This window comes from Falco naumanni, chromosome 11 (genome assembly GCF_017639655.2).
Source record: "Falco naumanni isolate bFalNau1 chromosome 11, bFalNau1.pat, whole genome shotgun sequence".
Classification (NCBI taxonomy): Eukaryota; Metazoa; Chordata; class Aves; order Falconiformes; family Falconidae; genus Falco; species Falco naumanni.
The window spans coordinates 7,219,781-7,231,982 of NC_054064.1; the positions used below are offsets into that span (position 1 = coordinate 7,219,781).

Genomic DNA, 12,202 nt, shown 5'->3' on the forward strand with positions numbered 1-12,202 from the left:
TCCTTGTCAGGGCTCAGCTGCTGCAGCCGCGTGGGAGGCGGGGAAGGACAGCACTGTCTTGGTCCAGAAGATAACAATCCCTGGGGAATTTTACTATGGATCTTCCAAAGAGCGAGGGAGACGGTGCAAAGCCTGTGAGCGTGGCCTGCGTTTTGAACAGCTGAGCGAATTTGGCCTTATCCTGCAAGGATGCTGCTGCATGCTGCTCACCGGGACTCGGTGTGCGCCCCCGGCTTTTGGGGGGGTTGTGGCCCTGACATCGGGGTCATGCTGGGACGTGCCCTGGCACTGGGGCATGGCTTGGCTCCCGTTGGGAATGCCAAAGCCGCTTCGCTCATGCACCGCATCCCAGCCCCATGTCCTCCCTCCTCTCCACCATTCTGCTTTGCACTCGCAGGGGGAAGGTGATCTTCTGCCTTAAGCATAGGTGTTTTTTTTTTTTAATTTAAAGTCTTATTCCAGAAGGCGATCGGCTTGTTTTGTCTCCTTGGAAAAGAGGGGCTGGGGTTCCTAAGGGAAGAGTGGAAGATCCCTATGGTAACTCTGCTGCAGTCACGGCTGGGCTCGGTGGCTGTCACCTCATCAAACCTTGCCTCCTTTACATGACGCCATCCCAAATCCCACCCCTCAGCACCAGCTGTCAGCCTCCCCCCAGCACCGTGGGGCTAAATCGGTGTCAGCATCCCTGGGGGGGCTTCAGCCCCAGCTGCAGCATCCCAGCTGCAAGAGAAACGCAGGTTTGGCTGGGGGAGGAGAGGAAGGCGATGGTGCTGCGGGGTGCCCCCAGGTGCTGCTGCCCCAGCCCTGTTCCCGGTGGGAGTCGGAGGCTTCTCTAGCCCCGGCAGAGCCGTGCCACGGTGGGCGAGAGGCACCGACCCTGCCTGGGAAGATGCCCCATGGCCTGGCAGTCCCTCAAGCTATTAGAAACCAAATTGCAAACTCTTTGCTCCAGAGGAGAAATTGGGCAGCCTGGTAGAACTTGTGATGACCTCTCCGTCCCGTAGGTCCTCCTGGCGAAGGATTGGCCTTTGGAAGGGGCCCGGGGTGGAAATGCCAAAGTTCCCCCCGGGTCCCGCTGCCGCCTTCCTCTCCCCCTCCCCACTGTGTTGGTCTAAATGATCTTTCTATGAAGCCCTGTAGATGTCAAAAGTAATTATGGAGTGTGATTAGTCCTCTGTGGGTGCTTTCTTTCTTTCCTCCTCCTTTCTCTTTTGCTATCCCCTTCTCCACTCTTCTTTTTTGGCTAAGTGGAAAAGGTGAGGACAAAGAATTGCCGCTTGCTTGGACTCATGATGTATCTGTGACTGCGCTATTAGCTGTCTCCTCTTTCCTCCCCAAATGGATATAATTTTTGAAGTGTGGAATACCCTTCTTGATAAGTAGGTTTAAAAAAAAAAAATGCACAATGTGATACTGTTTCATAGTTTCTAGGTGGTTGTATAAAGCAAAGTTACTGTGATTGTGTTTTTCAAAGGAAAAAGTGATTGGTTACGAAATCTGTCCTTTTTTCATTATTACAAGCTCTTTGTTTTCCAATGATCTGATGGCTCTTTTGTCCCCGGTCTGTGTGTCTTTCTTCCCACGTCCCACCCCTGGTGCCACATCCCCGCGCGAAGCCATTGCTTCCACGCTCTGCGAAGATGCTGCTCGCGCGCCCTTGGGAGCGGTGGGCTGTCACTGGTGGCCGGAGGTGGGGGACATCTGTGTCCTGGGAGGAGGTGGAGGTGCTTGAAGGAGGGAGATGTTGGAGGGGGGCAGGAGGGGTTCAGAGGAAGGTGCCCAGGTCTCAAACCCGACATGCCAGGGGTGATGCTGCAGGAGACCTGCCTGGAACACGCTGTACCAGCTAAAGGCTCTTGGTCCTTCTGGGAGCCTTCGGTTGCCTCTCTCCAGCTTGTCCCTGGTCCAAAGTGTCGTCCTGCCTGCACAGTAGGTGGCCAGGAGGCTGAGTAGCCTGGCTCTGGGTTGTCTGGGATCTGTGCTTTTATTTTGCTCTCTTAAATCTCTTCATCGTCTCTTGCAATCAATCTTCCTCCAGAAGAGAGCCCAGTGCCTTGAAATCGCTCTAAGCCTGTTGCTGCTCACACCAGCCGCTTCCCAGAGATTTAATCCCGGTTGCAGCTCCCTGCCTGGCTGGCGGCAGGAGCCCGGCTGCCCTTGCTTTGGCACCTCACCGGTTGAGTTGTCCCCAGCTCAATGGGGACAACATCTCTGCGGTGCGTTTCACGCCTCCAGCCCGGACAGAGGAGCTGGGGTCCCTCTCCGGGACAGCACGGAGGTAAGGATGGGTCCCAGCACTGCAGGGGAGGTTAGACCCCAGGGCTGGGGTACGGGGTGTGGGGGGGTGTCTCTCTGCTCTGGGCTCTTCCACCCAAACCTGCCAGCACTCCCCTCCTGCCGGGGAGCAGCGGGGGGAAGGTGCTGGGTCCATTCCCCATGGAGCAAGGAGTCATCCCTGATGCCTGCTGCGAGCCCGGCCAGCCCCGCCGGGAGGGAAGCCCCTGGGCTCACTTTTGGCCACGATGGGGACCACTGGGGTGCCGGGGGTGTTTTAAGGAGATCAGTGTGGTTTCTTGCTGCTCGTGCTGGAAGGCGCCAGTGCGGCTGGAGCCGGGAGGATTAAAACAATTTCATAATCCTGGTGATTTCCTTTTGATCGGGATTATGAAACCAATCACGAATATCAAAAGCTGCAGCTTAAAGCGGCAGCTGGAGCGGGACCGGGGCACCCATGGCCCCCGCAGCACCCCTGCTGCCCCCCGGGGACGGCATCCCCAGCACCCCCAGGTAAGAGGTGCCCACCGGGACCCTCACCCCATGTGATGAGTTCTGAGGGGTCTCGGGGAGGGGGGGAGGGGGAAGGGCAGGGGGTTGGTGCGTGGGGAGCGGCGGGGGGGTGCAGGGTGCACACTGGGCCGAGGGGTGGTGGTGGGTGGGTGCGGCAAGCCTGGCTCCCACCGCCCTGCCCTCCCGCCTGGAGATGCTCAGCTGGCCCTGGCTGTGAGCTCCGGCCAGGGTTTGGCCTGCGGGAAAGTTTAGCGCAGCGGCCGAGGCGTGATGCCGGTGGGGGTGCCCGCAGCCAGCAGGCTGGGCTGCCGGGCTGGGGAGGGTTGGAGCCCCCCCCCCCCAGCCGGGACCACCCTCCCCATCCTTCTGGGCCTCCTGAAGCCCCAGCTGCCGGTGCGGGGCAGAGCCCCGGGGGGTGCCCCCTCGGCAGGCCCGGGGAGGGGGCTGGCCGTGCTGACCCCCCTCCGTCCCGAACGCGCAGCCCAGGCAAAGGACATTCCCGGGGGGCGGCCGGGCCCCCCGCCCCGCAGCCGGGACCCCCACGCCGCGGGGGGGGGGCGGGATTGGGCCGGGGAGCTTCGGGGGAGGGGAGGGGGGGAGGGGGGGGGGGAGGAGGAAGGGGGGAGGAGGAGGAGGAGGCGGAGGCGGTGGAGGAGGCGGCGGGGGGCCGGGCGGGAGGCAGGGCTGGCCGTGGCCCCGCAGCCCAGCCAAGCGGCTGAGCTCTGGCTCGGCTGGAGGGGCTGGGATTTGCTGGTTTGTCCTTTTTTTTTTTTTTTAATTTTTTTTTTCCCCTCTTCTGCTTCCTTCCCTTCTTCCGCCTTCTTCTCCCTCTTCCCAGCCCCCTCCCGATGCCGCTCCGGGGGTAAGGACTGCCCTCGCCTCCCGCCCGCAGCCCCGTCCCGCTGCCGCTCTGCCCCGGGGCGGCGAGGGGCTGCCCTGAGCCGTAGGGGGGGGATCCTGGGGTGGGGGGGGCTCCCGGGGGGCTTCTGCAACCCCGGCCACGGGGGAGGCTCCTGCGGGGGTCCGGTGGGGCGAGATGCTCCCGGCGGGGGGCAGGGGGGCAGCGGCACTTGGGTGTCACCGGGCCCAGGAGGATGGTGCAGGACAAGTGACACGTGTGACCCCGGGGGGAGCGGGGGGGCGATATCTGCCGGGTGGGACCTTCGGCGAGGTGCAGCCGCGAGGGATTTCGGTTCTCGGGGGTTCGGGGGGCCTGACCTGGTTCCCTCGGGGGCATCTTGCTGGGTGCCCCAAAAAGCATGGGCAAGGCCACCCGCTTTGGGGACCCACCCGCTTTGGGGACCCACCCGCTCCGGAGCGATGCTGGTGTCAGTGCTTTGGGTGGCCTCGTGCTGGGCCATGTCCCTGTCCCCTTCCCCACCCGGCCGTGCACGGCGGCGGTGGCATCACAGACACCCTGGGCACATCACGGTGCCCGCTGCCGGCAGAGCCTCGGGTGGCCAGGAGAGGTGTGTTTTTTAGGAGGCACCAGGGTGGGTGCCGGGGGGGCGAGCCCACCCTCCCCTGGGTTTTCTCCCCGCAGGACCCATGGAGGGGGGCTCTCCTGCTGAGACACGGCGGGTGCCGCGGCCCCCCAGGCAGCACGGCCAGAGCGGCGGCCGGAGCCCTGCCCTGCCGGAGCCCCCTAATCCCCCCCGTGGCCCCCACGCCGTCCTGGAGAGCAAGGTGAAGGCACTGAAGGAGAAGCGGGGGAGCAGTCGGTCAGGGACCCCCGCAGGCCCCCCTGAGCGCCCCTCACCCAAGAAGCCCCGGCCGCGGCGGGGGAAGCCGGGGGCAGATGCAGCGGCGGTGGAGCCGCGGGCTCAGCTCCGCACCTACCTGACGGATGGGCTGCTGGATGGCGGGGAGCCCGTGGCCGGTGGCCCCCCCAGCCCCGGCACCCCGCACTGGCACCCCGGGGCTCTGGCGGGTGCCGTCACCCAGGGGAGATGTGCCAGGAGGCACTGAGCTCCCCCGGGACAAGGGCAGCGGGTCCCGGGGCTCTGCCTCCCCCCATGAGAGACCTCCCCTGGAAGAAGAGGCACGAACCCTGCCAAGGGACCAGGAGGGTCCCTCCGTGTCCCCCACCGTGGCAGAGGGCTGGGAGAGCCTCTCGCTGGCCGAACGGGTGGAGAGGAACCGGCGGCTGCTGCAGGAGGTGCTGGGCCTCGCCGCTCCCGGTGCGTGATTTGGGCAGGTGACAGCTGTTCCGGTAGAGCCGCTGGGTGCGGGAAGGAAAAGCTTTGGGACACATGGGGGTCCTCGGTGCTGTCCTCCAGCCTCCCACGCGGCTGGTTTGCACCCCGGGGCTGCCCTGGCCCCCACGGGTGCTGCATCCCCTTTGCGAGCAGCTGTAGGAGGTGCCCGCAGGCAAAGCGGGGTGCTGCATCGCTGGGGTGCTCTGGGTGCTGCCGGGTCCCTCCGGCGTCCTGGCAAGGAATGTCGCTGCGAAAAGCAAAAGCAAGAAATTCACTTTCTGGGGCAGTCAAGGTCTCTGCGGGCATCACCTTCCCTTCGCCAGCTGCCACCTGGAAAGGGATTTAATTCCTCCTTTGAAAGCATCTGCCCTAATGACCCCGCAGCGCCCATCCCTGCGGGCGCACGCGCCAGGTGCTGCTGCCCATGTCCCCATGTCCCCTTCCTCTGGGGTCTCTCCAGAGCCGAGCGGGTGGGATTGCCCTGAGAAGGGTGTTTGTTGGGATGGGCTGAGGAGTGGGGCTGGGGGTCCGTGGGTGCTATTGAGGTGGATCAGGGGGGGCTGCAGTCCAGCCAGGCTTTTGATACTTTTCCCTGTCCTGCGTTTCAGAGGTGCCAGCCAGTGACGGGGACTGGGACTCGGGGGTCTCGCTGCAGGACACCGAGGGCTGCAGGTAGGTTGGTCCCAGTGTGGCAGAGACAGACGTTTGCTTCTTTCCCCCTCCCCAGAATTGTATTTTAAATGCACCCCTCAAAGCAGGGCTGGGGCTCGGTGGGGCTCTGGGGCAGGGCTGGGGGGCAGGCCCCCAGCACGGCAGGGTTCCAGTGATGCTTCTGTGCGAGCAGGGCAGGGGTCCCCACCAGGACCCCAGGGTGAGAAGGGAGCTGGGGAAGAGAATGGGACAGAAATTTGTTCCAGGTGCTTAAGAGGATCGAGGCAGCAGGCGTGTGTAATCTTGTTGGACTAATGATAAACCTTAGAGGTACGGACTAAAAATACAGAGGTGGGACAGGCAGGTGAGCAGGGTGGGCTGGGGAGCCAGGCTGGGAGCTTGGGAGCTGTGTGGGGGAAGCAAGTGTGGGGGGAAGACCCCCCTGTGTGGTGGTTACTGGCTCTGCTCCGCGCCGGTGGCTGCGGGGTGCAGGGCAGAGCCGGGAGTGCTGCGTTCCCCATGAGCAGGGGCAGCCAAAAGCTGGGGGGGAGCCTGGACCCCCCCCCCGGTGCTGCACAGGGGGCTTGCCTGGGGGCTGGCGTGCGCCCACCCTCCTGCCATGACAAGGTTAAGGCCAGGCTCCCCAAAGCAACTGCCTGAGCTGATTATTTTAATCAGAGGGATTAGGGCCATGGCCAACTGGGAAGGCAGCGCTGGAGCAGGGCTGTGCCCTCCTGTAGCTGATGGATCCCCCACCCTGCAGCTGGGGAAGTGTTGGGGGGGGGTGGGGGTGGAGGGGAGACCCCCTGCAAGCAAGGGAAGGCAGCCGGGACAGGGGGGTTATCCCAAACCTACCTGTGTTCACGTCGCTGTGGGATTTACACCGGCGGGGGTTGGAGGCGATGCCTGCCTCGGTTTCCTCACCCACTCTGGGGTGCTCGTGGTGCAAAGCGCTGCTTTGGCCAGGTCGGTGCCCGAGCTGTGTGGGCGCTGAGCCCCCTCAAAGCATCACCGGTGTGGGGTGTGACCCACCTCCTCCCGCCTGGCACCGGGAGTTACGGGGGCTCCTGCTTGGCTGTCCCTGTGCATGGAGGCTGGGCCCTGTTTTCTCTGGGCAGAGCAGCCTCATCGTCACCGTTAAACCATGTCTAATCCCTGTTATTTTTTCCTAATCCCGCTCCCTGCTGCGGGGCTGCAGGGCCTTTGTCCCCGGGCAGGAGCTCGAGCTGAGCCCGCGGCATGAGCAGGCCAAGCAGCTGCTGCAACGCGCCCGCATGAAGGCTCGGACGAACCCCCTGCGCGCCAGCCACGACATCCTCCTCCTCCCCGCGGCCACCGCCATCCCGCACCCCAGGTCAGTGCCAGCGCCACGGGCCTCATCCTGCCTCTCCCCCCCCCCCCGCCCCCAACCCCGCTGCCACAGCGCTCTCCGGGGGGGAATCTGGATTTGGTGCATGTGCAGGGTGTGCATGTATGTGCAGAGCGTGCACACGCGTGCCGGCACATGTACAGAGCGTGCAGCCGTGTGTGCAGAGCCAGGGTCCGCAGCCCCATCCCCGTGCGTGAGCAGCTTTGCTCGCAGGAGCATCCTTCTGCCCGGGCACGCGTGAAACCTTTCCAGCGTAATATTTGCGGGGTGTTTAATTGTGTTTGATGATGATGTGGAGGCATGAACCGTGTGCTCCCGGCTGCCTGGGGGATTGTGTCTCCCAGCTGATGGGGAGCACCTCCCTAGGGAGGCTCGGGGCTGGGGGGCTGTACCAAAGCCGCAGTTTGCCCTGTGTGTGGGTCCTGTGCCATTCGGTGCCTGGGACCGAGCCACCGCACGCTTCGATGCAGGGGAAAGGTGATGGCGGTTGTGCCGTGGCAGCCGGGCATCGCCGTAGCCTCTCACCATATCAGCTCCGGGCAGGGGGCTGGAGGGCAGCGGGGTGGAGCATCAGGTGGACTTTTCCTCCTGCTCCAGCTTCTGCAGGGGTTCCCCCTCCTGCCTCGCTTTCCCAAGGAAGCTGGGCAGCCCTTGCAACTGGCCTGTCCCCCATCGGTCTGTCCCCACGCCAGGGAGCCCAGCGGGAGGCCGAGCATCGCCCCGCGGGACGGCGGGAGCCTGAGCGACTCGTCGAGTGGGGACTCGAGCTGCGGGCAGCCGCGGCGGCCGCGGGGACCATCCCCGTCCCGCGTCCGCTTCGAGGATGAGTCGGCCCGCGACGCCGAGGTGCGGTACCTGGAGCGGCTGCAGCTGCGGCACCGGCGGGCGCTGGGCTCGGCGCTGGGCTCGCTGCAGCCGGCCAGGGGCAGGCAGCCAGGGGACGGGGCTGGACAGCCCAAAGCCCAGAGCGGCGACCTCGTGGCAGGCGGCAAGTGCAGCGCCTGCGGCTCCTTCCTGGGTGCTGCTGGCGGCCAGGGCACAGACACACCGGTGGCCACCACTGTGGCCGAAAGCAGCCCTGCGGCACAAGGAAGCGTCCCAGGGGACAGCGGGGGGCCGAGTGCTGCCCGGCTGGAACCCAAAACCAGGGCTCTGGGCCCCCGGGGGTCCCCACTGTGGATCCTCCCCTCCCGGCAGCACATCCACACCGAGAAGATCAAGGAGACGTACATCGGGGACGTCACCTACATCGACGAGGTGGACTCAGCCCTGGAGAGCACCGACACCTCCGACGGCTGCCGGACAGACAGCGAGGAGGGAGGACCCCACAGCCCCCACCTGCGGGGGCACCGGGACCCCCGGCTTCACGGGCACAGGGCCCCCTGTGCCCCCCCGCAGCTGGAGGCGAGGGCCGGGAAAGGGGCAAGTGCAGCCAGCGGTGACCCCCGTGCGGGGGATGGGGGCTCTGGTGGTGCCACGAGCCGGACGGGGGCTGTTTGCCCCCCACTGCCAGGGAGAGCCGGTAGCCAGGAGGACGGGGATCCCCCCCAGCATCCCACGGGAAGCAAGGGGGTGGGAAACGCCACTCGTACCCCACAGCAGCCCAGTGAGCCCCTGGACCCCTCCTCGCAGCCGGGGGCCGGCACCCCCACGTCGGGCATCCACCTCCCCGCTCCCCCTCCCACCAAAAAGGCCTGCTCCCAGGTGCCTTGCAGGAAAGCCCTCTTCTCCAGTGGCAGCCGCCGGGCGTCGAGCCAAGGAAGCGGGGGCCCAGAGCGGGATGCTGGGAGCGCTGCGCCCTGCCAGCCCGGGGGCACGGTGGGGCCGGGGGAGCGGCGGGGTCCCTGCAGCCCCAGGTGGCTCCCAGGGAGCCCCCTCCGTGCCTTGTCCACCAACAACTGCAACAACACCCACGGGCCAGACCCCCCAGGCACAGGCAGAGGTAAGAGACCCACACGAGCGCAGGGGCACCCGGCGTGGGTGGGGGTCCCCAGAAAAGTGGGGACGTGAATGTCTCACTGCGATTGCAGGGGCACCGTCACAGTCCATCACCAGCCCCATCGCCCTTACGCCCCAGGAGGCTGCTCGTCCCCCTGGGGGAGCTGCCAGGACGCCCGGAGTGCAGCAGCAGCCGCAGCCAGCCGGGAGTGCGGCACGCGGGTGAGTGAGAGCGAGGGGCTGCCAGCATCCTGCACTGCGTGGTGGGTGCTGCATCCCTGAGCATCCCTTCTCAGTGCAGCAGGATGTGGCCAGGCTGAGCCCCCCCACGATGTTTCCCAGTGGGACTCTGCCTTTCGGCACCAAAAAACCTCCCAGAAACCACAATGTGGGGGTGATAATTTTGCATGTGTGTTCAAGCGGGTTTGGGGGAATTGCATTTCACCCCACATCTGGTTCCACTGGGGGGGTGTTGCAGCAGACGTGATGGTGGGTGACCTTGGAGGTGTTTAGCTCAGTGCCAGGTTCTTCCCTTTTGGGGGAAAAATCGGCTGCTAAATGCTGTCAGCCCCAGGGCTGCCTTGGGGATCACCAAACACAATCCTGCTGGATCTGGGCCCAGGCGCAGCATGTCTCAGCCTGGCAGGAGGGCTCGGAGGCAGCGCTGGGTCGCTCGAGCTCCTTGCCAGGATGCAATCCCTTCAGGCAGAGAGCAGGGGAGGTCTGAGAGGTGTTAAACCCCCCATATTTACGGGGAAAATGGGTAGGGAGCCCTTCAGGTCTCTTTGGCTCTCGAAGCCATCCCTAGTGCATGCGAGGTTACTGCCACAGGGCGGCTGCACCCCAGTCTCACCGTGCACCCTGATCTCACCGTGCTGCTGCTCTCAAGGCTGCGAAGGTGGGTGCAAGACGCCCCCCAAGCCCCGAGGCAGCTGCCGGTCCTGTTCCCCCTGCAGGCACGTGGTGGATGGCCGTCATCCCTCTCCATCCAGGGAGCCGGGGCGGCCAGCGAGCCGCAAGGGCAGCAGCGCTTCGGCGTCGGGGCTGAAGAAGCTCCTGTGCAGCCTGAGCCAAAGCACCAAGCAGCGCCTGGGCCGCTTCCGCTGCTACAGCATGGAGCAGCTCCCGGCCCCCAGCAGCGTCCCCCAGGATGGCCCTGGCGTGAAGAAGTCACCCTCCCTGCAGTCCCTGCAGCTGGTGAGCCTGAAATGTCACCCCATGCAGGGGGGGTCCCGGGGGTCCCACAGGAGGGGGGCGCTGGGCTGGGGGGTGAAGCATTCCTGAGCATCGATCTATGATCCCGGGGAGGGGGGAGGGGCATGCGCCACCCCTAAGCTGCCTAAGGGGCTTGAAAAACCTGGAGCCAGATGGGGAGTGGGAAGGAAGGAGCAAGCAGCAAGCCAGGGGTGGGTGGGCTGGTGGAAAAGCAGATTTGGGGAGGGGAGCGGGGGGTAATTTGGTGTGGGGTCCCAGCTGAGCAGTGAGGTGCCTCCCCAAGAACCCCGCTCCTTGGGTGGGTGTCCTGGGCTGGGGCAGGGGACACCAGCTTCCTCCTCCTCAGTGGTAGTTTAGGGGGGGCTCTGGTGGGGGGGGCAGGGGTGTGGGATGCCCCCATGGCCCCCCGCTCCCTCAGCGCATCAGTGGGCACAGGGCTGCACGGTGTTTGCGGTTGTCCCCATCTCAACTGGGTGCTTTTTCCCCAGGTGTCACCCTTCTGCCAGCCCCAAAAAGCTGCCTCTGTCCAGAGCCTGCACCCCCTCCTGGGCAAGGCACCCCGCGCCAGCGCCTACCTCCTGCCCCAGCCTGCGGCCGACAGGTAGGACGGGGCCTGGAAAGGCTCTTTTGGGGTGCTCAGCCACACGCAGTGGCTGGGAGCCCCATCATCTGGTCCTCAGCATCTTCCCAGGGTCCCCACTCACCCCATCTCCCCTCTTCCCACAGGAAGGGGGGCTCGGGGCCGCGGCGCTCGCTGAGTGTGGAGGACATCGGGGCGCCCGGGCGGCTGCACGCGGTGGGGCGTGTGGTCGAGGTCTTCCCCGACGGCACCAGCCAGCTGGAGCTGCAGCGACCCCCCCATGGCGCCTTCGGGTTTTGTGTCACCTCCGGGCACGGCCGGCCTGACACAGGTGCGGTGGGGTCATCCCAAAGCTTCACCCGAGCCCCAGGGGAGGCACGGCACGGCACAGCCCCTCCACGGTGGCTCTCGTCCCCCCCCAGGACAGAGCTCAGGGATGGGTGGAGGGGGCTGCTCCATCCTATCTGAGCCCTCTGGGGTGACACTGGATGGGGGGTCGCTGCCACACTTGGCTTTGGCCACGCACAGTCCCGTGTACCCACCAGCCCCTGGCTGGGGACACACAGCCCATCCCAAAGGCTGTTCCTGGTGAATTTGTTCCCGTGCCCGGGCACAGTGTGCGGCCCCCGGGCACCCCTGGGGGGCACAGCCCCAGCCGTGGGGCGCAGGCTGGGGGGCTCACCCGCCCCGTCCCTCTCCGCAGGTGTCTACGTGCAGGAGATGGCGGACGCCGGCACGGCCAAGCTGTACGCGGGGCTGCTGGGCGTGGGGGACGAGATCCTGCAGGTCAACGGGGCGGCCGTCTCGGGGCTGGGGCTGGCCCGCATCCGTGAGCTGCTGCTCCAGGCGGACACCCTGTCCCTCCGCGTGCTCAGGCACCGGCCGGCACGCCGGTAGCCCCTGCACGGCCCCCGGGAAGCCCGGCGGGAGGATGACATCCCACCGACATGCCCCGATGCTGCAGGACAGCACGGCGTGGAGCAAGCTGCCCCGCGGTGCCACGATCTGCGCGGCTCCGGTGCAATACTCGGCTTCCCGTTGCGGGGTGGGGGGCAGGCGGGTTTCCTGGCCCCCCAGGAGACAGAGTGGGATCAAGGACCCCCAAGACCGTGTCCAGTGTCTCCAGGAGCTGCCCCAAGTATGAGAACAGCCCAGCCCTGCCATGGAGTCAGGGTGGGTCTGTCCTGCTGGGCACTGAGGTGGGAATGTCCCATCCCTGTGACCCCAGGAGATGTAGGGCTCCCTTGCCTGCAGGGGTGGTGGGCTTCTTTTAAATTATTTCAAACAGGATTAAAAAAAAAAAAAAAAAAGTAATGCCGAAACAGGGTGCCTTTGGTTTGTGGGTGGCACGGAGGGGCTGGGGTGATGCTTGCTGGCATGGGCTGGCCAAGGGAACAGGACATGCCCCAGCCCCGGGGTCACGGGGCTGCCGGTGGGTGCAGGAGCTGCAGCCAGGTCTGGGAG

At 65.5% G+C, this 12,202-nt stretch overlaps 1 protein-coding gene across 1 annotated transcript; it reads left to right on the forward strand.

Moving 5' to 3' along the window:
- Positions 1–1,962: 1,962 nt before the first annotated feature.
- Positions 1,963–12,053, forward strand: KIAA1614 (KIAA1614 ortholog). The gene is given in 13 exon segments (XM_040609917.1): positions 1,963–2,278; positions 2,691–2,787; positions 3,626–3,649; positions 4,331–4,671; positions 4,673–4,967; positions 5,594–5,657; positions 6,835–6,990; positions 7,698–8,947; positions 9,036–9,165; positions 9,900–10,140; positions 10,647–10,759; positions 10,885–11,069; positions 11,442–12,053. Coding segments are annotated over 10 exon segments (2,964 nt in total). The 5' UTR covers positions 1,963–2,278; positions 2,691–2,787; positions 3,626–3,649; positions 4,331–4,335; the 3' UTR covers positions 11,636–12,053.
- Positions 12,054–12,202: the final 149 nt, after the last annotated feature.